This window comes from Rhea pennata, chromosome 16, assembly GCF_028389875.1.
Source record: "Rhea pennata isolate bPtePen1 chromosome 16, bPtePen1.pri, whole genome shotgun sequence".
Classification (NCBI taxonomy): domain Eukaryota; kingdom Metazoa; phylum Chordata; class Aves; order Rheiformes; family Rheidae; genus Rhea; species Rhea pennata.
The window spans coordinates 17,578,804-17,604,504 of record NC_084678.1 but is presented as its reverse complement, the minus strand read 5'-3'; the positions used below and the strand labels follow the sequence as shown (position 1 = coordinate 17,604,504).

The 25,701-nt window shown below is 67.9% G+C and overlaps 2 protein-coding genes across 11 annotated transcripts; both read right to left on the bottom strand.

Annotated features, from left to right (window-relative positions):
- Positions 1–600: 600 nt before the first annotated feature.
- On the bottom strand, positions 601–5,578 carry CCM2L (CCM2 like scaffold protein). 10 transcript variants are annotated; one of them, XM_062589432.1, is made up of 10 exons: positions 5,379–5,578; positions 4,982–5,149; positions 4,675–4,758; positions 4,409–4,592; positions 2,929–3,395; positions 2,786–2,856; positions 2,515–2,578; positions 1,474–1,621; positions 1,252–1,390; positions 601–1,159 (listed from the first exon to the last, which is right to left on the bottom strand). In XM_062589432.1, the coding sequence occupies exons 1-10, from the start codon at positions 5,406–5,408 to the stop codon at positions 769–771; spliced, it is 1,746 nt and encodes a 581-aa protein (XP_062445416.1). In that variant the 5' UTR covers positions 5,409–5,578; the 3' UTR covers positions 601–768. The 10 variants fall into 10 exon arrangements, with proteins under 10 accessions (XP_062445416.1, XP_062445419.1, XP_062445420.1 ...); XM_062589435.1 differs by having other exon boundaries at positions 2,786–2,811; XM_062589436.1 differs by having other exon boundaries at positions 782–1,159; positions 2,721–2,811.
- Positions 5,579–8,920: 3,342 nt separating this feature from the next.
- On the bottom strand, positions 8,921–17,049 carry XKR7 (XK related 7). Its single transcript, XM_062589330.1, has 3 exons — positions 16,604–17,049; positions 10,097–10,296; positions 8,921–9,873 (listed from the first exon to the last, which is right to left on the bottom strand). The coding sequence occupies exons 1-3, from the start codon at positions 17,047–17,049 to the stop codon at positions 8,921–8,923; spliced, it is 1,599 nt and encodes a 532-aa protein (XP_062445314.1).
- Between the last annotated feature and the right edge of the window lie 8,652 nt (positions 17,050–25,701).

The following is a 25,701-nucleotide window of genomic DNA, read 5'->3' as shown; positions in this document are numbered from 1 at the left end:
AGGGCGCGAACTTCCTTTTGCGCAACGCCCGTTGCGCCGGAGGCCGGTGCAGCAGCCGCAAGGTCGCTGCCAGGGGCCGGGGGCTGCCGGCGGCGCGTGCCGGCCCCGGGCGCACGCGTGTCCGTGCGTGTGCGCACGTGTGCGCGCCTCGGGCAGGAGCAGCGCCCGGCCTCTGCTCCCTCCTCGCCCGGCTCGGGCTCCCCCGCGCCTCCCCGCCCGGCCTCTCCCGGTGCTGGAGCACATCCTGCTCCGGGTGCTGGTCCTGCAGAGCCGCTTCCCAGGCTCCATGCACGCCGGTGCCTCCTACCCGCCCCCGATGGTGCTGGGGCCCCTCGCCCCCTCCAATGCCACGCGTCCCCCATCGCCCCACCCGCCTCCTGATCCCCATCCCAGTCCCCAGCACCCCAGGGTCCAGCCCCACGCTGCTGGAGTGGACTCGGAGCCCTGCGGGGCCGGGAGCGGCCGGGAGCAACCGCGTGTCCCGCCGGGGCCGGGGGGACGCACCAGCCCGCGCCGTCCCCAGCCGGGACCCAGCCGGCCCCCGCCTGCCCCAGGCCTGGCCGTGCCCCCCCCGACACCCTCCAGAAAGACCCGCTCTGCTCCCTGCCCTGTGGTTTAATTGCAATTGCACTAATTACAGCATGTGCCACTGCCAGCCGGGGGCCCCCCAACCTCAGGGCCGCCCTGGGATCCCGTTAACGCTAACGAGCCGCCGGTGCAGGCAGGCACCTGCCCTCCTGCAGCAACGGGGTGGGGAGGGGGGCGAGATCAGCTCCCCCCGCACCCCGGGGCCCCCCGGGGCTGAGCCCAGCACCCTGCAAACCGGGCTGGGAGCTGCGGCAGGCGGGACGCCGACCTTCCCCAGCCCCTCACAGGTAGTTGTCCTCCTCCTCCTCCTCCTCGTCCTCGTCCTCGTCCTCGTCCCGCGCCAGGGCCTCGATGTCGTGGGTGATGTCCGTGATCATGCGGTTGAAGGACTCGGACTCGGAGCGCAGGGACCAGCTGTCGTAGCTGCGCACGGCCGAGGCCGACGTGTTGCTCATGCTGCGCTTGATGCGGCCGAAGCTGTCGGTGAGGATGCCGCCCTCGCGGATGCCGATGCTCTCCAGGAAGGTCTCGAAGTACCCGATGTCTTGGTCGGGGATGAAGGGCCTCATTCCTGCGACAGACGCCGAGAGGCTCGGCACGGCCGGCGCCGGCACGTCGCCCCGGGCTGCTCCGCTGCAGCCGGCGGGCACGTGGGCTGCTCACCCAGGAGGAGGAATTTCCTCTTGTCCCCGTAGAGCCGCAGGAGGTCGGAGCAGTACTCCCGGACCGGCAGCCCCAGGCGGTACTCGCGGAGCAGCAGCGCGAACTGCTGGATCTCCGGGGGCGAGAGCTTGTTGCGCAGCTGCGGGGACGGGTCAGGGCTGCAGCAGCGGCCCGGCTCGGCTCGGCTCGGCTCGGCTCGGCTCACCTGGCCCGGCCCCTCACCGTCACCATGTAGTCCTGCAGCTGCTCCAGCCCCGCGCCGCTCTGGTCGCTGCCGCTGCAGGCTGTGGCCAGGCTGTGGTGGGACTGGTGGAAGGAGGGCGAGGAGCCGCCGCTGTAGTAGGCTTCGAAGGTCTCGTGGGAGCCGTTGCTGCGGCGGGATGAAGGGGTCAGCGGGCCCCGGCCCCCCGCTCGCGCGGCCCAGCCCGGCTGCCCTCCCCCCCGCGGGGGCACCCTCCATCCGCAGCGCTGGGGCGTCTCTGCAGCCTGGCGAGCACCCGCCCTGGGCGTGGAGACCCATCGGGGGCATGGACCCCCACCAGGCCTGGACCCCCACCAGGGTACAGGACACCCAGCCCAGGCAGGGACACCCACCCTGGACCGTGACCGCCCACTCAGGGCAGGGGCACCCCACGGGGCAGGGCTCCCCACGGGGCAGGGGCTGCCCATGGGGCAGGGGCTCCCCACGGGGCAGGGCTCCCCACGGGGCAGGCGCACCCCACGGGGCAGGGGCACCCCACGGGGCAGGCGCACCCCACGGGGCAGGGCTCCCCACGGGGCAGGCGCACCCCATGGGGCAGGGGCTCCCCACAGGGCAGGGCTCCCCACGGGGCAGGGGCTCTCCACGGGGCAGGAGCTCCCCACGGGGCAGGAGCTCCCCATGGGGCAGGGCTCCCCACGGGGCAGGGCTCCCCACGGGGCAGGAGCTCCCCATGGGGCAGGGGCTCCCCACAGGGCAGGGCTCCCCACGGGGCAGGGGCTCTCCACGGGGCAGGGCTCCCCACGGGGCAGGGCTCCCCATGGGGCAGGGGCTCCCCACGGGGCAGGGCTCCCCACGGGGCAGGGGCTCCCCACGGGGCAGGGGCTCCCCACGGGGCAGGGCTCCCCACGGGGCAGGCGCACCCCACGGGGCAGGGGCACCCCACGGGGCAGGGCTCCCCACGGGGCAGGCGCACCCCACGGGGCAGGGCTCCCCACGGGGCAGGGCTCCCCACGGGGCAGGAGCTCCCCACGGGGCAGGGCTCCCGGTGGAAGCAGCCTTACAAGGAGCTGCAGCAGCTGAAGTCGGCGTCGTAGCCGTACGTCCCGTCCGTGCGGCAGCTCTCGCCTGGGGAGGGAGAGGCGAGCTCTGCGATGGGGGACGGCAGCCCCCCCGGCGCTGCACCCGGGCAGCCGTGCCCCCGGCCCCCGGCCCCGGCCCCGGCCCCGGCGCGAGCCCCCCGCCGCCAGCCCCGTGCCCCGGCGCTCACTCCTGCTGCGGAGCCAGGGCCGCTCGGGCGTGCAGGTGTAGTGGTACCCGGCGCGGTCCACGCACTCGATGCTCTGGTCGCCGTAGATGATCTGGAAGACCTGGCAGATGAGCGCGCAGGACTCCTCGGCGGCATCCTGCGGCGGGAGGGAGCGGGGCGCTGGGCGGGGGCCGGCGGCCGCCCCGCCGCCGCCAGCCCCCCAACCCACCCTGTTGGCCACGGCCAGGATGACGAGGTTGGAGTAGGCGCCGGGGCAGGGCTCCTGGGGGTCCAGCGGGTTGCTGCCGGCGTGCCGCCGCTCCCAGCTGCCGTAGACCTTGCCGCGCTCCCAGCTGCCGCCGGCCGCCTGCCGCCGCTCGCCGCCGCCGCCGCCGCCGCGGGGCTGCCGCCGCTCCCAGCTGCCGAAGGCCCGGCCGCCCTGCCGCTTCTCCCAGCTGCCGCCGGCCGCCTTGCGCTCCAGGCTGCCGCCCTGCCGGCCCTCCTGCCCGCCCCGCGCCGCCCGCCAGTCCAGGCTGCAGATGGTGTGCCGCCGCTCCATGGGGCCGCCCAGCCGCCCCGGCTCCGGCCACGGCCCCCCCGGCCTCGTCTCGGCCGCCCCGGCGGGGGCCGGCTCCGGCCCGCCGCCCCCCGCCGCCTCGGGGTGGGCTCCGGCGGGCACCAGGTCCACCCCCAGGCCTGGGCAGGGCGGAGGAGACGCGGGGCGTCGGGGCTGGGGCTGGGGGCTGCGCTTGCCCCCCACCCTGGCCCTCCCTGGACCTGGGGCAGCCCACGGGAGTGGGTCCTGGTCCCCCCCGGCCCAGGATGGGTGCTGCGGGGTCGGGGCTGCCGTGGGGCTGGGAGCAAAGCGGGATGCAGTGGGGTCTGTGCACTGGGGCTGGGGATGGTGGGGGCTGCGGAGGGGCTGGGGATGATGGGGCTGGGAGCAGTGGGGCTGGGGGCAGTGGTATTAGGGGCAGTGGGGCTGGGGATGGTGGGGCTGGGACCGGTGGTTTTGGCAGGGACAGAAGCTGCAGTGAGGTTGGAGTCAGTGACATTAGGGGCTGCAGGGATGGGGGCTGTGGGGATGGGGGCTGCAGGGATGGGGGCAGTGGGGACAGGGGCTGCAGGGATGGGAGCTGTAGAGATGGAGGTTGTGGGGATGGAGGCTATGGGGACGGGGGCTGTGGGGATGGAGTCTGTGGGGATGGGGGCTGCGGGTTTGGGGGCTGCGGCAATGGAGGCTGCGGGGATGGGGTCTGTGGGGATGGGGGCTGTGGGGATGGGGTCTGTGGGGATGGAGGCTATGGGGACGGGGGCTGTGGGGATGGAGTCTGTGGGGATGGGGGCTGCGGGTTTGGGGGCTGCGGCGATGGAGGCTGTGGGGATGGGGTCTGTGGGGATGGGGTCTGTGGGGATGGGGTCTGTGGGGATGGAGGCTATGGGGATGGGGGCTGCAGGAATGGAGGCTGTGGGGATGGAGGCTATGGGGATGGGGGCTGTGGGGATGGGGTCTGCGGGTTTGGGGGCTGCGGGTTTGGGGGCTCCAGGGATGGAGGCTGTGGGGATGGGGGCTGCGGGTTTGGGGGCTCCAGGGATGGAGGCTGCGGGGCCGGGGGCTGCGGGGACCCGGGCCGCGTCGGTGCGCGCTGCCCCGCGGCCCGCAGCAGGCACGGCCGGGCCGGCCCCCCCCCCCCGGGGGGCTCCCGCACCGGTTTTGAGGATGAGGAGGTGCAGGGCGTCGTCGCGCAGGTAGGAGGCGGCGGCGATCTCGTGGGTGGGGATGCGCAGGATGAGCTCCTCGTCGTCCCGCCACGTGAGCAGCAGGCAGCGGGCCGACAGGCTCAGGATGCTGTCCTGCGCCGGCGTCGTCTGCAGCGGCAGCTCCTTCAGCTGCTGCGGGGCGAGAGCGTGCCAGGGGCCGCCGGGCGCCCGAGCCCCGCGCCCGCACCCCGCGCCCCGCCGGGCACCCGCCTACCCTGGCCGTGTCCAGCAGCTGCAGCACCTCATCCCGGCTGGAGGGGTTCAAGGAGGCTGTTACCCACGTCAGGTGGCCCAAAAACTGTGGGGGGGGGGGGGACAAAACCCAGGGCAGCTGTCGGGGCGGCGGGGGGGGGGGAGCCCGCTCCCCCAGAGCCCCCCCGGCACCCAGCACCCCCGGGCACCCCAGGGCTCAGGACCGTCCCGTGCCGGCCCCATGCCGCCCCTCCGCTCCCTCGTGGGGGGGGGGGGGGCTCTGCCGTGGCCGCCCCCCTCGCCCGGCAGCGGCTCCCCCAGCCCGATACCTTCACCTCCTTCTCCACGTAGTCGTGCAGCAGGATCTGCGGGTCTATCAGATAGTCCGGCGGGTAGAGCGGCACCGAGTGCAGCGGCCGCCGGCACGCGCTGCTCCGCGGCGCCGGCCGTCGCGCCGTCTTGGGGAAGACCAGCCGCTTGATGGGCGACACGAAGCCCTGCAGCGAGAGCGGGGCGGCGCGGACGAGTCGCCGGCGGCGGCGGGCGAAGGGCCCGGCCGGTGCCACCCGCCCCCGTCCCCGGCGGGAGCTGGCGGACAGGGAGCCGGCGCCGGGGAGCGGCGGGGCGGGCGCGGGGGCGCCCAGCCCCGTCCCCGCGCGGGGACCCCGCGCCCCGTCCCGCGGCGTGGTCCCCGGCGCGCGGGCAGGCGCCGCGGCGCCCACCCACCTTCTTGCCCTTCTTGCCGTCGTGCTCCATGCCGCGGTGCCGCTGGGCCCCGCCGCGCCGCCGGCAGCTTTTCCCTCTGCCTCCGGCTCCTTTGTTTTTTTCCTGTGTCGGAAACTCCACCAGCGACGGCTCGGCCGCCTGCTCGCCCAGTTCCTGCCCGCCCTGCGAGGGACGAGCCCCGGCCCCCGCCGGCCCCCGCCGCGCTCGGCGCCCGCACCCGCCGGCAGTGCCCGCGGCCGGCAGCGAGCTGCTTCGCCCCACATCCTGCCCCGGGGCGAGGACCAAGGCCGGGGCGGGGGGGGGAACTGCCCCGGGCACCATCCCCGCTGCTCCGCGCCGCCGCCGCAACCGCGCCGGGGGACCGCGGAGCCGGAGCCGGCACGGGGCGGCCGCCGCCCGGGGACCCCGTCTGCGGCGGGCGCCGAAGCCCCGCGGTCCGCAGGGGTCGGCGCTGGCACGGGGCCCCCTTGCAGGGAGGGGCCCGGCTTGGAAGAGGCCTCGGCAGCCGGCGGCGGGGCCGCGTCCGGCGGCCTTCCTGCCCCGGCGCTCCGCATCCTGCCCCGCCGGCGACGCGGCCGGCACCCCTTTGCTGCCGGCCGCCGCGGGGGGCCGCGCCGGGCAAGCCCGCGGGCTCCGCTCCGTGCCCCGGCGTCGCCGCGGCCGCCGCGGGACGTGCCGGCAATGAGAAGGGCCCGCAGGCAGGGTTTATTGAAATGAATTTAATATCTCATGTTGCAGCAAAATTAAAAATATACAAAAAGTTTGTGGTATACAAAAAAGTCTCAGTACGGGCCCCCCCCCGCTCGCCCCCTCCCGCCCGCGCCGAGGGTCTCAGAGAAGAAGGTGGCACACGGAGTATTTACAGTCGGCGGCGGGGGGTTGCAGGGGGCGGCGGCGGCGCGGGGTCTCGGCTGGGCGCCGCGGCCGTGCGGCCCCTCGCCCGCCGCGGCCGCCCGCCTGGAGAAAACACTCAGCCCTGACGAAGAGCAAGCGGGGATCGGTCCCGGTGCAGCCCTGGCCCCCTTCCCTGAATCCGGGGCGGCCCCATGGCTGGGACCCCCCGCCCCACGGCGTCCGGGGGGCCGCGGCGCAGCCCTGCCGGGGCCGGGCGGACCAGGAGCCGCTGGAAACGCCGTTCCCGGCAGCCGGGGTCTGTTTTCACCTCTGACCGGGTGCTTCTGTCCCGGCAGGGCCTCGGCAGCCCGGAGCGCGCCCGTGTCCGGAGCCCGTGGCCCGGCGCGCTCCCCTGCGCCGTGCACGCTGCGGCCGGCGGCCCGGGCGTTACAGCGGGCGCTGCCGGCGCCCGGGAGCAGCCCGAAGGCCGAGGATACCGTGGCTTGAATGCATAGAAAACGCCCGCCGGGCTGCCCGCTCCCGGCGGCGCCGGTGGGGACGGGGCGCCCGCGAAGCTCCCCCGCGCCGGCTGCCCCCCACCGCACCGGGCTCTGCATCCCCCGGCCCCGGCAAAGGCAGCCTCTGGCTCGAGGCAGGGGGGACGCGCTGGTGCCGCGTGCCGCAGCCCTTCCCGGCCCCTCTGAGGACCGTGGAGCTCATCACACGGGTGACACAGAGCTGTGGGCTGGGCTGGGCTCCCGCCAGGGCCGTCCCGCACCCCAGCCGGCACGCAGCACCCCGCGGGCAACCCCAGGAGCGGATTCCCCAGGGAAACACAGACCTCCGGCTCGGAAAGCAGCTGCCAAACCCAGAGGCTCGCGGGGGCCCAGCCGCCAGGCAGCTGCCGCGTCCCGGGCGCCCGGAGCCGCCGGAGCACGTGGAGCCCCCGGGCATGCGGAGCCGCCGGGCCGCGGCTGCCCAGGCAGCGAGGCTGCGCCGAGCCGGGTTTGGCCCCCGAATCGTGGCGACGGGCCAGCCCGCGGCCCTGGCCCCGCGACGCTCCACAGCCTCCTCCAAAAGGGTTTTCCAAGGCGTCCAGTTAGCACCAGTTAGCATCGGTGACCCGAGCGATGACCATCCCAGCCTGCCGCCATCCCGGGCCTCCGAGCTACAGGGAAACGGGAAGGGAAAGCAACATGATGCCCCCGCAAGCAGCGGCCCCGGCCGGGGTGCTGGCTGGGCACCGTGCACCGCTGCGGGAACCCGGGGTCCCGGGGCCGGGGAGTCACGCTGGCGCCTCGGGGCGGCTGCGGCCGGGGCGGCCGGACAAGGCACACGGCGCCGCGCGGGGCAGGGTACATTCAGCAGAGCCCTCTGGGCACGGGGCACGCGGTGCCTCCGTGCGCCGGCGGCCGGGAGGGGCAGGGTGCCGGGACGGGGACGCGGTCGCACCCGGACGCGGTGCAGCCGTGCACCCCAGCCCCAGGAGGGGGACGCGGTCGCACCCGGACGCGGTGCAGCCGTGCACCCCAGCCCCAGGAGGGGGACGCGGTCGCACCCGGACGCGGTGCAGCCGTGCACCCCGGCCCCGGGACAGGGATGCGGTCGCACCCAGACGCGGTGCAGCCGTGCACCCCGTCCCCGGGACGGGGACGCAGTCACACCCGGACGCGGTGCAGCCGTGCACCCCAGCCCCAGGAGGGGGACGCGGTCGCACCCGGACGCGGTGCAGCCGTGCACCCCGGCCCCTGGGGAGGGGGGCAGCTCCCTGGGGCAGTGGGAGGGGAGAGGGATGGCCAGATCCCGGCCCAGCTTTACACTGGCGAAGGGGAGGGAGGCTGGTGCTGATGGCAGGGGACAGACGGAAACTCTCCCAGACAGACAGCGATGCCCAGCTCAGGCAGGGGAGCAGCGGGGGATCCTGCCCCGGGGTCCCCGCTGAGTGGGGAGCGGCCGGGTGCCCCACGGGCACCGGGGGTCCCGTGTGCCCCCAGCCCCGTGGTGCCATCAGCGCCAACCGAGGTAGAAAATGTCACATAAAACGTCACCTATCAGGTGAAAACAAAGAAAACGCGATGAGAAGCCGTTCCCCAGGGGCACCGCGGGGCCGAGAGGGGCGCGCAGAGCTGCCCACGGCCAGCAGCACCCCGGGCGCTCCCTGCCCAGCCCCGGCTCTGGGCAGCCCCCGCGCAGCCCCCAGCGCAGCCCTGCACCAGCATCCCGCTCCCAGCACGAGCGTGGAGCCGGGTCGTGGGCAGCGGCAGCACCCACAGGCGCTCCCCGTCCGGGATGCCCATGCCCCATGCCCAGGCCCTGCACTGATGCCCCCCGGGACCAGGGCTGGACCCCAGCGTGCTCCCGGCACCGCGCTGGAGACCCCAGCGCATCACAGCTCCGTGGCACGAGGCCGCCTGGCGCTGCCCGGCCCCATCCTGCACCGCCGCGGGGCTGCGCAGGCTCAGGCACGGGGGAGGCACCCAGCCCCCGGCAGGGCAGCCCGCCCCGGGGCCGCCGCGGCGTGTGACGAGGCGCCCAGGTCTCAGCCCCGGGCCCCCCACGGCGGGCGGTAGCACCAAGAGACCCGGCGGGCTCCGGGCGCGCGGGGCCGCCGGCGGCACGTCAGCGCTGGCGAACAGAAAAAAAGGCAAAACGCTAAGGAATGGGACTGCCCCCCCGCCGGCTCGCCGCGGCCCCGGCCCCCCGCGCCCCTACACGGTGGTCTCGTACTCCAGCACCTCCTGGGCGGCGCCGGGCGTGCGGTACTGCAGGCGCGGCGTGGTGGGCGACGCGTACTCCAGCGCCAGGATGGTCTTGCGCAGGCGCCTGTCGATGAAGTGGGCGTCCCAGGCCGGGTACTTCTTCCTGGGCAGGTCTATGCGGATGACGGGCCCTTCTGTCCGCGGGGCGCGGGCGGCCGGCGGCGGCGGGGCGCAGGGCCGCACCTGGAAGACGGGCACGCAGCTGTCCCGGTCCCCCGGCGCCCCTTCCCGCTCCCCCCCTGTAGTCCGCGGCAGCGAGCGCGGGGGGCTGGTGACCACGTCCGCGGGCGGCCCTGGGGCTGGGGCCGGCGGCTCCTGGAAAATGCAGCCCCCGGATGGGGGGCCAAACATGGGGCCGTTGGGGTGCAAGAGGCAGTAGTAGATGAACATGAAGAAGATGCCGAGGGCGAAGCTGGAGCTGACCACGCAGACGAGGATTAAGGCGTCAAAGTCGGACGTGGTCTTGCGGTCGTAGTAGAGAAACCAGAGGACGGTGAGGGCGGCATTCTCCGACAGCGTGATGACGTAGTAGATGCACATGCGGTAGCGGCTCCGTCCCTCCTTGACGTTGAACCAGCAGAAGATGTAGATGATGCCCACCACCATGTTGTAGATGATCTCCTCCCACTTGGACATGCAGAAGTCCGTTTCGCCCTGGATGATCCAGAAGGTCATGATGCACCAGTGGGTGACGATGAAGATGCCGAAGTAGAGCTGGAACACGGAGGCGAAGAGGGCGAACGCGATGGCGCGAGCAGCGATGGTGAAGAGGTGCCACAGGATCTGCACCATGGCCCCTTTGTAGGACATGGGCATCTTGTCCTCCCGCGAGTCCCGCAGCACCTTCTGGTAGGAGGCGATCATCCAGGCCAGGGAGAGGAGCGAGGCCGAGGCCGAGAGCCCTGCGGGCACAAAGCGGAGACGGCCGTGAGAGCGGGGCTGCGGGGGGAGCGGACGGCTGGGGGGACAACGGCGAGGGACGAGGGGGCTGCGACAGCCGTTGCCGGACCGGAGCGGCCCGGGGTCCCCCTCCCCAGCCAGCCTGGCCCCAAACTGGCCACCATGCCCGGTGGCTCGGCATGCCCGGCGTGCCCGGGGCCGGGCGCGCGGCGCGGCCGCCCTTACCCTGCAGCGGCTCGACGCTGTTCTGCTGCACCATGATGCTGAGCTGCAGCACCAGCTGGGGCGCGCTCTTCAGGAAGGTCTCTAGCAGCCGCAGCATGCTGATGTCCGCGCTCTCGAACATCATCCGCCAGTAGAAGTGGCGGCGGCGATGCTCGGTCTGCCACCGGCTCTGCAGCCCCAGGTACAGGGTGCGGAGGTACCTGCGCGAGGGAGGGCAGGGAGAGCTGAGAGACGAGCGGCTGGCGGCGATGCCGAGCGAGGCGGCGATGCCGAGCGCCGCGACCACGTCCCACCCCGAGGCTGGGCAGCTTGGAGGGTCCCCGTGTGCGAATGGCCCTGGGAGGTGGGCACAGGGGAGCTCCTGCAAACCCGGCCCAGGACCCCGCTGCCCCCGGGGCGCTGCGCCGACGTGGGAGCCACCGTCAGCAGCACCGGAGCGGAGTGCCCGGCTGAGCACCCCGTGCGGCGGGCGACGGGGCCGTGCCGCTCCCCGGCGCCTCTGCTCGTCACGGTGTTTCCCCTGCGCCCATCTGCCCGCGCGGCGGGGTCCAGCATCCTGCAGCCGGGGATCCCAGCCCGCAGCCAGGCTCTCTGCACCGCCGGCACCTCGCAGGGGTTCCGGTCTTGGCCCACCGGCACCTGCCTGGCTCGTAAAGGGGATATTTTTGTCCCGGCTGGCGCAGCGCCCGTCTTTCCTTCCCTCTCCTCCGGCCGCGCGGAGCGGAGAGGAAGGAGGGACCAGCTGGCGTGGCCGAGACCTCGCCAGGAGCCCGCGGGATGGTCGTGCCGGCCGCTGCCCGGCTCTTGGCAGGGCTGCGCGCCGGCCCCGGCCATCTGCTCGCCGGAGCTCGGCCACGCTCCCGGCTGAGTCACAGCGCCCAGGGGCCCCACGTGCCGGGGCGCGGGACACCCGGAGGAGGGCAGAGCCGGGCCCCGGGCCCAGCTGCGGGAGACTCAGGTGGGACCGGGCGTCCTGTGCTCTGCCACAGTGGCCCCGGCCCTGAGAGCCCCCACGGCCCGGCCGCCCCACGCGGGAGGCCCCTTCCCCACGCGCCCCTTCCCCAGCAGCCCAACCGGAGCTGCCGCAGCGGCCGCGTCAGCAGCCCATCCTCATCCCCTCCCTTTCGGTGAGTGTCGCCCGTCCGTCCTGCGGGGAGCCACAGAAAGGCCTTCCGAGCGCTGGCAGCCGCGCACGGCATCGGTGTCAGCAGATAATGCGATTTTAATAGCCGCATCCCAGCTTCATTACGTGCCAATTACCGCCGGGTGCCGGCCTGGGACCCTGCCGCCAGCGCCAGGTTCCCGGGCTCCGATTTGTTTGTTTGCGTTAGTGCAGAAATGAGGCTTTAACGTGCAGCTCCAAAGGAGCGGCTAATTTTAGTGCTTTCTGCAGCCCATAACTCACCGCTCAGCACGGGGAGGCCGCGTCTGCCAGGCTCCCGCCTTCCCGGCTGAGCGACCTGCGTGCAGGGAGGCACGGGAGCAGATCGCTGCCCGCGGGCGCAGCGCGCAGCTGGGGCTCACCAGCCCTGAAACGCGCCGGAAAAGGCCTGGAAAAGCAAATTCAGCCCTGCTCATGGGAGGTTTCCCCCATCCCCACGGCCCCAGGGCAAGGAGCTGGGTTTGACCTTCCTGTGTCCAAGCCCTGCCTGGGATGCCCAGAGCATCCTCGGGAGGGAGCTCCAGGCCCGGGGTGCCCGCAGCGCCCACGCTCCCGTGGCTCCACGGGGGCTGGGAGAGCTGCAGGGTCACGGCAAGCCGTGCGCTCCCCGGTGCCCCAGCGCCTGGGCTTGCGTCTCCCACGCTGCGGATTTGCCTCTCGGGGATCCGGATGGGAAGCGGGGGAAGCTCCCTGCCCTCCCCGCGCAGCCGGGTGGCATCGGCGGCAGGAGCAGCCCCGGCGCGCGGCGAGGACGCGAGCTCGGCCCTCGGTGCCGCTCGCGGCCGGGGCTGGGAGCTGCCACCATCTGCTCCCGGCCGGCGCGGCCAGCTCTGCCAGCGTGGCGCCAGGGCGGCCGCGAGCGCCCGCTGCCCCTTCCCGGCCCCCCCGGCCCTGCCAGGGCCGCTCGCCCCGCGGGACCTGCGCGCTGACGTGCTCCCCCTCGCAGGCAGCGGAGCCAACCGGGGGGACTCACCTGCCAGCCCAGGGAGCAGCGCGGGAAAGCAAAGGGAGAAGCAATCCGAATGCAGCCCTTTGCAGGCTGAAAACGCGATTTTGCGGCTCAGGAATTTGTATCTCCTTTGCTTGCAAAAGGTCAACTGCTTTTTCAGCAAATGTGAAAAGTTTTTCACCTGGGGCATGCACAGCCTCCTAGCAGCGATGCCGGCCCCGCGGAGCTGCCCCGCATTCCTGGGCAGAGCCCGGCTCCCGGGAAGGATCCTGCCTTCCCCTGCCCCGGCGCACGAAGCCCGGGCACCGGCGACCTTGCCTGCAATCGAGCTCACTAACTCACTAACCGGGCTCGTCGCTGCCACCATCGCGCTGGCCGCGGCGCGCAGCAGCCCGGCGCGGGCCGATCCGCCAGCAGCGCCTTGGCCCCGCGCGGCCGGCGGCTGCCGCGCACACGCAGCGCCGCGGCCGAGGCAGGGGCGGGAGCCGGGAAACTGCCCCACGTGCTGCGCGCCCGGGCCCCGGCTCGCCGGCAGCTCAACAGGTGACCGCCCGCCTCCCCCCGCTTCCGGCGGGGGCACGATTATTCTCCCATCATCCTGTCACTTCCACAGATCTCATTAAAACGAGATTTCATCTCCCATCAACTTGCCAGAATGAAATGTTGATTCTTATTTGTTATGCATTTGATCATGCAGTTTATGTTTCAACCCAGAAAAATATCCTCATGCGCACTGACAGAGCACCGCGAGGTTTTTATGAACCAAACGCAGCAGCAGCTGCATGAGAAATACGGAATCAATTACTTTAAAAAAAATCATTTAATTTTAAAAAAACTGATGATGAGGCAGAAACCAACGGAGCGGGCTCTTAGGGCTAATTACTACCTCCTTTGTATTAAGAAGAATAACCCGATGAAAGCCATTGCAGAATGAATCTGAAGGGCTTCGATGGATGGGAGCTCGTCCCCCACGCGCCCTTCCAGTGCCCGGTTTGCTGCTGGCAGCGCGGTTTGCTCCATTCCCGGCTCCTCCTGCTGATCCGACCTGTTGAAACGCAGGTTCCCACGGGGCGGCTCACCCTCGGCGAGCTGCACGGCCGCCCGCGGGCCTCGCTGCTCGCCGCGCTCCGAGCGGTGGAAGCAATCCCGAGCAATCCCAGCATCTCCTCCGCTCCGGTGCTGAGCCAGCTCCGGCCTTACGGTGTCGCAATTATGGGCTCCAATTTTCAAGTGTTGGGGCAAAATAAGTGTGTGGAGAAAAGCCAGGCCCCGGCTATAACCAAATTCATTAATCATCAGTCCCTATCAAAAAAACTAGAGGGATCCACCAGTCTAAGAGCAGGTGATAAAGAGCACAATTTTCCTGAAAGGTAATATTTGGGCTATCTTTCCATAATCCTTCATTTAAACAAGGAGAAAACTGCTTTCCTTTTGCAGCCATTTTAATCCATTATGCATCTTGCAAAGCCAAATAACTAGGGAGAGCTCCACGTGCTTGCTGGTGTCACGTCAGCATGGTGATTAGGGGCTCAGCGTCCCCCCTTGCCCACACCTCCCTGCGCACCGTGACTCCCTGGGGCAGGCTGAAGCAGCTGGGGCCATCGGAAAACACTCAATCTGGCCCTAAAAACCCCCTTGGTCTGTGCACAGGGCTGGGCAAGCGAAGGGACCAACTTCAGAGCCAGCATCCTGCATGGGGACAAGTCCACCAGGGAAAAGCCGCCCAATTTGAGGGCTTGGAGGGCTGCAGCCCCCGGGCAGGGAGAGCGAAGCCTCGGCGCGAGTCCAGGCATGGGGGCCGGCAGGAAAAGGGAAGGGAAAGAGCAGGGAAAGAGCAGGGAAAGGGCCCCTCCGGCCCCTCGCAGGCTCCCGCCACTGCCAACGGGAGGCAGGGAGCACGGCGAGGCCCCTCTGCGCAGCCCTTCCCTTTGGTATTTCCACATTTGCTGAAAAAGCGGTTGACCTTTTGCAAGCAAAAGGGATACAAATTCCCGAGCTGCAAAATCGCATCAGCATGAGCCACGTGGAGAGGCACCATCCGAACGGAGCCGGCAGCGGCGCCCGCTCCCCGGCCCGGCGCCCGCGCAAGCTCTGCGCGCGGCTCCGCCGGCGGCTGCCGACTACCCGAGGACACGTCCGTGCAGCCACACCGTCTCCGGAGGCCTCCGGGGCAGCGTGTTCGCGTGTGCGTGGCGAGTGCTGACTGCAACTAACTTCATCAGATTCTTGCAGCAGCTTTAATTCGGAAGAATCTCCGAGATAGTGCTTTTAGCGAGCATGTTTTTACACCCCCGAGGCCTGCAGCTGTATTTTTTGTGATTTCAGTTTCTTTGTAGGACTGGCTGTATCACAGCTGGGGCTCAGGGCTGTGCAGCAATCGATTTTCCAGGGGCAAGACATGCCAAGGCAGTCGTGAGGCTGCTCAGGCCAGGGACGTGCAGATAAATCAGGGAAGGGGGAGGTGTTCTGCAAGGGCCCGGGCAAGGGCCCAGCCCCCCAGCCAAAGAAAAGCCTCCCCCCTGCCACACACACACACACAGTATTTATTCAGCCATAATTCAACACTTCTTAAACTGTCATATCCACCTGCACCAGATCCAGCCTCGCTAATGGGTTTAGTAAACTGCATTTAACTGGTCACCCGAGCAAATCGCAAATCCCGAGATTAGAAAGAGCCTCAGCTGCAGCTTGAGACCAACAAGTCCTGGAAGGTCAGTGCTGAGAGTTACTGCTTTAATGGGCTTAGGAGCCCCTGCGCTGCAGCAGATCAGGACACGGCTTGCTCACAGACCCGAGAGCAAAACCCCGACGGCGGCGTGGCCCCAGCTCAGGCTGGGCCCCAGCAATCGGCCACAGGGCCCTTGGGGGGGCCAAGGGCCAACGTGGGCAGCTGCGGAGCCGGCTGGCCTGGCTGCAGGGTGGCTGCCCTCCCCCTTGCCGGCTCCTCAAGCACATGAAAACCAGGGTTTACACCCATCCTGCAGCCACAGATACCCAGGCGCCTGCAATTGCCCCAGGGAAGGGGCGGGTCGGGTGACTGTGTCTGCGGTGGGGGAAAACCACCTCCCCAGCAAGGCACACCTTACACTGTGAAACAAAGTTGGAGATCCCTGGAGCATCCCAGGAAAAGCAGCAGACAAATGCATGCAGGAAACAACAGAGATTGGAAGAGTCTCTGCTCCACAGTAGCTCATGAGGAGAAACAGCACCAAAACACTTCCCGGAAGCGCTGCTTGCTCAGTGCATTGTTTCAGGAATTTGCCATTGTCTCCGCTCTCCTCCCAGCATCATTCCCCAGGAATCAGATCCGTTGCAGAGCCCCGGCTCTTCCCCAGCACATGCTGCAGACGGAGCTCTGCCAAGCTGGGAGGGAGCGGTGCCGGCTCTAAGGCAACGGGAAGAAAGGACAGCTTCAAGGGAAACAGTCCTGCCAATAAACCACTGCTCGGACCTCTGGAGGGGCTACGGAGAAGCAGGCAGTGGGGCTCAAGCCTGCTCGGGGCTGCTCTGTGCCCTCAGGCTGCCTCCACAGACCGCCTTTCCTCAGGCCAGGAAGGGGCAGACAACAGAAACACACCGCAGTGGGGATACCGGACAAACTGGGGGGAAAACTGCACCTCCTCACCGGTGACCCTGCCTATAAGTGGCTCCAAGAGCAGGAGCACAGAGAGGCTCCAGGGGGGTGAATCTGTCTGGTGCCTGGCAGAGTCACTCCACATCCACCAGGCCTGGCTCCACGGCCAGGGCCGGGCAATCACCCTGCCAGGCCCAGCACTGCCCAGTCACGGGGAGAGCAGGCCTGCACCACCCAGCTGGGCTGTGGGCACCTTCACCACACCCACCTTCACTCTCAGACAGGCTCTGCTGGGGGCTTTGCACCCCTTGTCCCTCCTGCTGCAGCTGCAGAGGGGTTGGTTCCCATCCACCCCAGCTGCCTCGGTCTCCACTGCTCCCTGCCATCCCTGTGTGGGTCCCTGCTCTGCCCCACCGTCCCTGCCTGGGTCCTCATCACCCTCTCCTGGGTTCAGGCTGTGTCCCCAGCACCCACACTTATGTCTCCACTGCACCCCACCATCCCCATTGGGGCCCTCACTGCACCTTACCACATTCACCGGTGCCCCAGCCATCACCGTACATGTCCCTGCTGCTCCGCTGTCCCCACCTGTGTCCCAGCCGTCCCCACCAGCGTCCCCAGCGCACACTGCTACCCTCAAGCGTGTCCCTGCTGCACCCGCCGCCCCCTCCACGACTAGGTCCCTGACCCAGCCCCACCTCCAGACCTGCCCCAGCTGCAGCAGGTGGGTGAGGCCCCGCAGCAGCCGTCCCCCCTCCACCCCCCGAGGCCGGGTGCCCTGTTGCGGACCCCCTCCGCCCCCGCGGCGCCCCCGGCCCGTACCTCCAGACCTGCCCCAGCTGCAGCAGGTGGATGAGGCCCTGCAGCAGCCAGACGCAGAGGCGGCAGCAGCCGCGGGGGCCGCGGGCGCTGTCCTTGGTGCTGCCGGCGCTGTCCTTGGTGCTGGCGGCGAAGTCGTACACGAACCACCTGAAGCTGAGCAGCTGCACCACGAGCGAGGGCAGCAGCACGAAGAGCAGCGTCAGCCCGAACCACCAGCGCTGCCCCCGCACGTAGTAGTGGGCCGCGAGCCACAGGTCGGAGGCGCCGTCCGCGAAGCAGACGAGCAGGGCGCAGAGCACCCAGCAGCCGTCCCGCAGCCGGTAGCGCCGCGCCGGCGGGGAGCCGCCGCCCGCCGCCGCCCGCCGCCCCCCGCCGCCGCCGCCGCCGCCCGGGCTCTCCAGCCGCACGGCCGGGCCGCCGCCGCCGCCGTCCGACTTCGCGGCCATGTTGTCGGGGGAGAGGAGGAGAAAGGAGGGAGCGGGAGAGACTTCCGGAGGGAGGACGGCGCCGCCGAGCCCGCCCCGGCAGCGCCCGCCCCCGCCGGCCTCGCCCCGCGCCCGCCGCACCGGCCCCGGCCCCGGCCCCGGCCCCGGCCCCGGCGCCGCCGCGCCGGCACCTCGGCACCACCCGCCGCCCGGTCTCGGCCCCCCCCCCCCGCCCGCCCCGCACCGCCTCCCCGCCGCCGCTCGGCCCCGGCTCCGCCACCGCCCGCCCGCACCGGCCCTGCCGGCGCCCGCCCTGAAGGGCAGCGGGGCCCCGCTGCACCCCGCACCCCCCCGGCCCGCTCCGCAAAGGGCGGGTGCTCCCCCACCCACCCACCCCGTAACCCGCCACCAAGGGCCGCCTGGCTGCCACTGAGCCCCCTCCAGGGACGGGGACACTCGGCACCTCCCTGCACCCTGCCGCGATCCTGGCTGGGAGCCCCACGACACCAGTCACATTTCTGCCTCCCCCCCCGGCCAGACTGTCAGGCACAGGAGCTCAGCAGGCAGCGCCCTGCGCGGCTCCGGGCTCCCCTGGCCCCGGGTGTGAGCCCCTAGCCCGGGCGAGACCCTCTTTGTGGGTCCAGCTCTGGCGCAGGTCACGGTGCGAGTCCCTGGCATGGGTCTGCACGGATGGAGAACCAGGTCCTCCAGCTGCAGGTCCAGAGCGGGGCCCAAGGCACCATCCTCCACCTCTGCAGCACAGCCCCTGCAGAGGTGCCTCCTCACACGGGGAGGCCTCGAGGGTTTGGAGGGGCCATGGGAAGGCTGGAGGCAACCTGCGCAGGCTGCCGGTCTCCTGCCCCGGCAGCCCCTGAGGGAGGGAACAGGAGAGCTGCTGTGGCTGTTCCTCCCCTGGCAGTGGTGACCCACAGAACCAGAGTGGAGCTCTACTCTGGAAGCCTTGGAAAAAGTCCGGGAGGAGCCGCACAGCCAGGTCAAGCTGTCACTGCCGGCGGGGAGGTGGAGGCAGCTGTGCAATGCTGAGGGCTCCGGGTGGACCTGCAGCAATAGCCCTGCAGGGAGCCCGTGTGCACAGACACCTGTCACCCCGCGCTGCCCAGCTCCTTGGCTCTGCCCCACCATCTCTCCTACTTGCTGCACATCAGATTTTGGGAGCAGTGTCCAGCACAGTCAGGCTGTCTTGGGCTGGCTCTCTCGGTGCGAGGGGCTGGCGTGACCTGGGACAAGCGCTGTGCATAAGGAGCACAGTGCCGACATCCCGCTGGAGACCTGCTGCTGGGAGGGGAAAGGGCTTTTTGCTCCTTTGCAGGGTTTCTCTGGGGAGGGCACTCACATCTCACGCTACCGTGCAGAGTGAGGCTGGTGCCAGGAGAACGGCAGATGTGGCTTCCCTTGGCAGCACCTGGGCTGCTCTGCTCCATGCTGTGTCCCAACACACCAGCTGCTCCTCAGCACACACACGCACTGGACGTGTGCACACACACACACACACACACACGCACGCACGCACAGCAGCACGCCTGGGCAGCTTTAGCCCCCAGCCCAGATGGATGGAGTCCTGCTCGCTCGCTGTGGTTCAGCCTTTGAGATTCGCCCTGGCGTCCCCGCCTGCAGAGAAGCCAAATGTGCGGATGGAGCCTGGCCCACAGTGTCCATGTCACAGTGCGCAGCAGGGAGGAGGGGCACGTTTTATTCCAGAAGACTCAGCCAACTTCCCAACTCTGCCTTGCACAGCAGCAAGGGGATCAGCTCAAGCCTGGGGCGAGCCCAGGCTCTTGGTGCATGAAATCGAGGGAAGGAGCTGGAGGAAGAAGGCGTTAGTCAGCACCGGGGAGCAGAGTCGGCCCCTCCATGCTGCACGTATTAGCATGGGTAATGTGACTTAAATACTAACCTTGAGATGCTCCTGACAGATCCCCTCCGACAAAAGCCTGCCAGGGGGAGGGGATGCTCCAATCATCCCAGAGCCCGGAGAAAGAAGCCTTTCATCAGCCGGCCTTTCAAGAGCGAGGCTCCTTCAGAGGATCCTCTCCAGAGCCCCCGGGTGCCTCGGGGGACGCTGCGAGATCTCAGCGCTGCCTGCGCAGCCCCGGCCTTGTCCAGGCCCCATCCTGCCCGGCCTCGGAGGCGATGCTGGGGACAAAGTGCTGCTCCACACTCTCTGCTCCTAGAGCTGGGACTTGCTGCTTCCATCAGGCTTTTCTGGTGCTGCAGATGGGCCAGCCCTTATGCAGACCAGCAAGAAAACGTCCCCAAACCCCTCTGCTCCTTTCACACCACCCTGGCCATGTCCAATCCCCATGGATGGGAAGAGAAGCCTGGGGTTCCTGCTGCAGTGGTCTCCCAAATGGCTGCAACGTGGCTCCCCAGACCACCACGCAGGGAGACCCCCCGGCCCCTGCACGGCCCAGGGCTGCCGGAAGCTTGGGGGTCATCTGGCCCCAGCTGCCTGGGAATCCCCCCACCCCACGGCACCGCTGCCTGCTGATGCCCCCTGTCCAGGAGCGAGCCCAGGGCTGCGAAGGTTTGTTCAGATAGTGCAAAGGACACTGAAAAGTGGAGGTTCCCAGGGCTCGGCTGCGATGTCAGGAAGGAGCTGTGGATCTGACTGAGGCCAGAGGGAAATCCAGAGCTGCCTCTGCCCTGGCTGTGCCACAGTGCAGAGCTGTGCTGCCCTGGCCGGGCACCCAGGACATCTGCAGGGAGAGTGGATATGATAGCAGGGAAAGGGAATATGGCAAGCCAGGGAGAGGGACCCAGCTGTCTTCATGGATCCTGAAATGCCCCTCTGGAAGAGGAGTTGAACGTCTATAGCCTGGAAACATATGACCTGTGGTTTGAAGCTTGATTTATCTTAACAACAAACCCCAACAGCCACAGGGAAAAAGGGATGGAAAAAAAAAAAAAGAGAGAGAAAACCCTATAAACAAGCCTGCAGCCTTCCCATGCAGCTGTCAGCAGGCTGGCAGGGTTTTTAGCTGCGTAAATAAAAGCACTGCAAGGAAGAAAAGGGAACGTGCTGAAACTAAAACCTGCTCTTTCCAAAGCAAAATACAGAGAAATGCAAGCCAGCTGCTGGCAGTGTGCGGCTGGTCGGTCACTCCGCCTGCACAGTTTGCCGGGAGGGCTGTAAACCTGCAGCCGGTCCAAACAGGGCGCTGGTGTCCGGGCCGAGCCCGGATCCAAACAGCCTGCCCGCAGCGCCGCGATGGTTTGTGGCTGGCTCGGAGCTCGGCTGCGAAGAGGCCTGCAGAGCGCGGGCCCAGCGGCCACTTGCTGCTGCGAAAAGGTTTTGCAGGTGCTTGTGGTGGTTTTGCGATGCCTCCTGCCCTCAGCAGCCTCAGCTGCTGCTTCCCGCACAGTCGCACGCTGAGTTTTGCCTCCGTCTCTCCGCGGGGCTGAGCGTCCCTGGCGAGGCAATGCCTTCGTTTCACCGCGTGCCAGCTGCAGCCTGCCCCGTCCCCAGCCCTCCTGCAACGGGGTCGGACATGCTCACTCCCCCCCCCGCCGCGCTGGGCAGCGCAGGGGCCGAGGGCTCAGCTCACAGCCCGGAGCTGGCCCAGGGTCCAGAGGAGGTTTCCAGCCCGATGGAGGGGGACAGTCACCGCCCAACAGCAGCAAAAGGTGCCCCAACACAAGCGGCCAGGGATGGTGTGGGCAGCCAGGCAATGCATCCCGAGCACTGTCCCCGGCTCGGGGCTGTGCAGCCAAATCCCCACTTCGAGAGCCCATTTCAGGCTCTACATCCACCTGTGTGCGGCAGGACAAGCGTTTCAGACCCACTGAGCCTTCTGTCACTGGCCTGAAAAATTTGTGCCCCTGGGAGGTAAACGTACCTCAAGCTCTGCTTCCGATCCTAGCGCCTGGCAGGAACATCGGGCACGTCTTCCGATCCAGCATTGGGCTCGTCTTCCTATCCCATCACGGCCATCGGGATCAAATGCCGCCTCGCGCCGGGCAGAAAGCCGAAGCCCAGCCCCGGGCGCGCGGCGGCAGGGACGTGCCCTGGCTGGAGCCAGCACCGAGGCCCTGCGCTGGCTCCTGATTCAGCCTTTAGATCTCCGGTCAGCAGCTCCCCTCAGCAAGGGAGCATTTTTCAGCTTTGGTGTTTAGCCTCAGTCCTGCTGGTTCTTTCGGTTAATGCTGGGAAAAAGTCCAAACTGAGTCCGATTCGCTGCCGTGCTGGCCAGGAGCGCTGCCCGTCGGCGCACTGCGTAGTCGCTTCACTGGGAGCATTCTCATTTTGGCACGCGTTGCTGCAGACCGAGCAGATATCTCCAGTTAACCACAACAAATGACCTTATGTGATTAGGACCAGTAATCTTCCAATCTGGTTAATCTTCCTTGCGGGATTACTTGCGCGCGGGAGGGTGGTGACCCGCAGCGAGCCGGCCCCCTCTGCCCGTCTGCCCGCACGGCCGGCGCGGCCGGCTCCGCTCCCGCCAGCCCGCGCGCGGTCGCCGGAGCCGCGCTGCAAGAGAGGCGAGAGGAGGGTGGAAAGGTGAGTTCAGGGCATGGGCCGGGGATGCGGAGCCCCACGTTAGTCGCCCGGGCTCCCTCTGCACCGTCCCTGGGAGCCCAGCGCAGGCTGGGGGCTCCTCCACGCAGCCGGTGTAAAAACCTGCGCTGTCCGTGGGGCCAGGGCTCTGCCAGGACCCCTCTCCTGCGGCAGGCTCCCGTGAAAGAGGGCCTGTCCTCGCCCTCGGTTCTGGATACCCTCAGGCTTTCTCCAACACGTTTCTCTGTTTCCTTCCCTCAGCCTCCAACTCCACCTCAAGACGTGTTCCTGCCTCTCACCCGATCAGGGCTAGTCAGACACCGAGTTCTGCTGATTTGTGGTATTTATCCTCAGCCCAGCACCCCGGCCCTCAAGCACCTTGCAGTGATTTTTCCCAGTTCGTACAAAGGAAGCCGGGAGCAGGAGCGTCGCACAGTGCGAATCCTGTATGAGCGCCACAAGGTTTCATCCCGGCGTGACAGTATCGCTCACAACCGCAGGGGCGAGGAAGAAAAGCAGCCAAAAGCCATTTTGATTTGAGACATTTCCCCTTTCCTGCAAACGGGGTCACTCAGAGCAGCAGTGCCCGAGGAGCAGCTCAGGAAGCTGATGCCGGAGCCTGGGAGAGCATCAGAGCTGCTTTGCGCTTCCCTGGGTCACCTGCAGAATTTTAATGCTGGGGGAGGCTGAGCAGCAGCCTCTGCAAGGGGCCACACCAGCCCGAGCAGTCGGGTGAATTTTAAAATGAAAAGAAGGTGCAGAGAGCAGCTCCTGGAGCGTCCCTGAGCCGGGCACACCTCCGGCGTGGCCCGCGCCGCTGGGGCTGGGCGGCTTCGCTTCGGGGTTCCCGCTCTGCTCCCGCGGCCCGCGGCGCCCGGGACAGTCCGAGGGGAGGGCTGGAGGCTCCGGCAGGCCGAGCCGGCCCTGCCGGACCCGATTCCCCCCACCGCGACCCGCGGGCCCTCGCCGCCTGAGCTCCGGAAGAGCCACCTAGCTGCAGAAAATGAAATCTGATCTCATCGCCTCTGCGCTTTTAATGCTCTTTATTACATACTGGGGCGGGGGGGGAAGAGGAAAAGAAAAGCAACCTGATGCTATTAACGAGCCCATCTGCCTGGCACGGGCATATTGTTAGAAAGCAGCAAGGAAAAGCAAACATAAGGGCACGCGGCAGGGAGGGGAGGAGGCAGAAAGGGGGATTGTTCATGACAAAGCATAAATTATTCACACGCGCAGAGACACGCGGAGGAGCAGAGGGCTTTCGTCTGCGAAGCACCTGCGAGCCCGAGCAAGAGCGGCGCAGGGGGGATCCGGGCACGGACGCGTCGTGCACCAGCGCCAGCTCGGCCGCGGGGAGAGGCTCTGCCCTGCAGGGCCGGGAGCCTCCGAGGGGCTGGAGACGCGGCCGCGAATCTCGGCGCCTTCGGGGCCGACGGGACCTCCACGGTTGTCCAGGCCGAGCCCCGGAACCAGGGTCCGCTGCTGGCAGGCGCCGCCACTGCTGCCGCTGCAGCAGGCGCTTCCCTCCCCGCTCGCGGCCACCCGCTGCCTGCCGCCGAGGCCTGGCAAGGTCGGCTTCCCAGGGGCCTTCGGACCCGCAGACCGACTCACCCGCTCGGACGAACAGCTCCGCTCCGCACCGCCAGCTCCGTTTGCAATGAGATAACTGAAATCCACCACCATTTCCCACCACGACCATTAAAAATAATGAACTGCTACTCCTGGCTGCAAGGCAAATTCACAGCCTGGCAGCTGAAGGAGTTAAAAAGGGAAATCTTTCCCTGTAGACTTGCCTGTGGACCTTGCAGCCCCTCTGCCTCCACCCGAAGCGCAGGGAAACGGGCGCTGTTGCCAACCAGGTTCCCACATGGTCTCTGCTCCTTCAGCCCCCCCAGTTCAGTCCTGGTGTTCAGAGTTAAACGTGGGGTGTGTTATGGGCAAAGCAACTCTGACTGGGGGGGCAGCTTGTACTTAATTTAATTTCTTGCCAATTAATACAAACTTCTAATCACAAATTTGGGTATTGAGAAAAAAGAAAGCAGAAACAATTAAACAAACACACAGCAAAACACCTTTTTGCCCCCCCCCCCCCGATTAAGGCACTCACCTCTCCTCCCCCCTTCCTAGCCTCGGCTCGCCTTGTTTTCGCTGGGGTTGCGCTCGGTCCGTCCCCGGTGCTCCGGTGAGGCCAGGGCGGCGCAGGAGGCTGCGGCTGCAGGCAAAACACTTGTGCTGTCGCTGCCCCGTGCCTCTCGCTGGGTTTCCCCTGCACTCCAGGCTCCTCACTGCCCCTGCTCCGGCATGGGGTGCCCGTGGCCCACCAGCCTCCGGGGTGTCCCGCTCCGGTGTGATACTAACCGGGTGCTCAGGTGTGAGCTGGCTGGATGCACAGGAATAAATTAATTGGGCGCCCATGCGTGAGCTAATTGGGTGCTCATGCATAAGTTCATTGGGAGCTCTGGGGTGCACTAAATAGATGTCCATGCACAAACCTATTGGGTGCTCATGCGTGACGGCAGCAAACCCTGCAATCGATGCCAGTGCAGGAGAGGGGGACGCGGGCAATGTCATGCGCTGCTGTGGCTCCAGCCGCTGCTGTAGGTCACGCTGGGGCACTCTCAATCCCTCGTGTGCTGGCACGAACGAAACGGACCCAATCATCACAAAATAGGATTCCACTTTTCACCTTCTCCACCAAACCCGTCACACTCATGCAAGATTAATTCCATACACACTTTCTCATGATTAAGCATTTCTTCTGTATGCAAAGCGTCGCTAATTATGACTCCGTCTCCTACAGCTTATCTAGCTTTCAAACCCCAACGGGACGTTATCTCTTTCCCCTAAAGCAATCTATTTTGTTTCAACAGCATCTTGTTATGAACTTCACCAAAAGCTCTTGAAAATCCAAGTGAATGAGCTGTGACCCTTCCCCTCATCCCGGGAGGGGCGAAAGCACTGCAGAGCTCCGCGTTCAGCTCCAACGCGGCACGGGCCAGGGCCATTGCCAGCGGCTGCGGCCGCCGAAGGCTGAGCTCCTGCGGGCGCCCGCCGGCCCAGGCGGTTCCCGGCCTTGCTCACGTTCACCGCTGCGTCCTCCAGCTGCTGGGAGACGTGTTCCTGCTCAAGGGAATCACCCCACTATGCAAATAAACCGCTCTTACCCTTGGAAGCCTGTTCAGTGTGCTAGCGCATGACAGCTTTGCAACAAGAGCTGCACAGTCCCACAGCGCTGCTCGAACAGGGACGGGGTTGGAAAGCGAGTGGAAAGCGGCTCTAGGAACACACCGAGCTGCGGAGCCGCTCTGCCACGTAACGCCTCCTCCCGGGTGCTTGCTGAGAGGGCTCAAGAACGAGAATATCTACCTCGAGCTTCAAAGAGGCGGTTGGCCTTCGCACACTGCTCTTTCCTAGGCTTATTTTTCCTCACCCTAATGCCCTGATCTGCAGATCTCCTTTCGCAAACATTTGCAAAAACGAGCCAAATTCTGCAATGTTTCCTTGTTAGTTTCTTTGACAAAGCCTTTCGCTTCCCTGACCCTGAGCCTGGCTCCGGGGCGCTATCCCGAGCGCTTCCGCGGGGGAAATCCCTTCTCAGAGCGAAGCGACCACCGCTGCAGACGTGGCAGGGCGCAGCCCCAGCGAAGTGCGGCGGCGACGCCACCGTGACCCATCCGGGGCCTGGGCAAGGGATCGGCCCCCACGTCCCCCTGCCGAAAGGCCCAACGCTGCTGCCAGCCCTGGCGCCTGCCAGCAGCTCCTGAGCCTGGCAGCAAGGACACGGCTGCGTCCGATGGGCTGGGAACAAGAACAGGGACGGGGACGGGGACAAGGATGGGGACAGGGATGATAGGGAAGGAGGTGTGAGGGGAATGGGATGGAGACAGGGATGGGGACGGGGATGGGGACAAGGATGGGGACAGGGATGATAGGGAAGGAGGTGTGATGGGAATGGGATGGAGACAGGGATGGGGACGGGGATGGGGACAAGGATGGGGACAGGGATGATAGGGAAGGAGGTGTGATGGGAATGGGATGGAGACAGGGATGGGGACGGGGACAGGAACAAGGATGGGGACGGGGACAAGGATGGGGACAGGGATGATAGGGAAGGAGGTGTGAGGGGAATGGGATGGAGACAGGGATGGGGACGG

Bases quoted from the DNA above. Each gene is read 5' to 3' on its own strand.
- CCM2L (XM_062589426.1), bottom strand. From the start codon at position 5,408: ATGGAGCACGACGGCAAGAAGGGCAAGAAG. The intron at 2,579-2,785 runs GTGCGTGGACCG...CTCCCTCCCCAG, and splicing joins TACGGCGACCAGAGCATCGA to GCGAGAGCTGCCGCACGGAC. The intron at 1,622-2,514 runs GTAAGGCTGCTT...ATCCCGCCGCAG, and splicing joins TTCAGCTGCTGCAGCTCCTT to CAACGGCTCCCACGAGACCT.
- XKR7 (XM_062589330.1), bottom strand. From the start codon at position 17,049: ATGGCCGCGAAGTCGGACGGCGGCGGCGGCGGCCCGGCCGTGCGGCTG. The intron at 10,297-16,603 runs GTACGGGCCGGG...TCCCTCGCGCAG, and splicing joins CAGCTGGGGCAGGTCTGGAG to GTACCTCCGCACCCTGTACC. The intron at 9,874-10,096 runs GTAAGGGCGGCC...TTGTGCCCGCAG, and splicing joins CAGCGTCGAGCCGCTGCAGG to GGCTCTCGGCCTCGGCCTCG.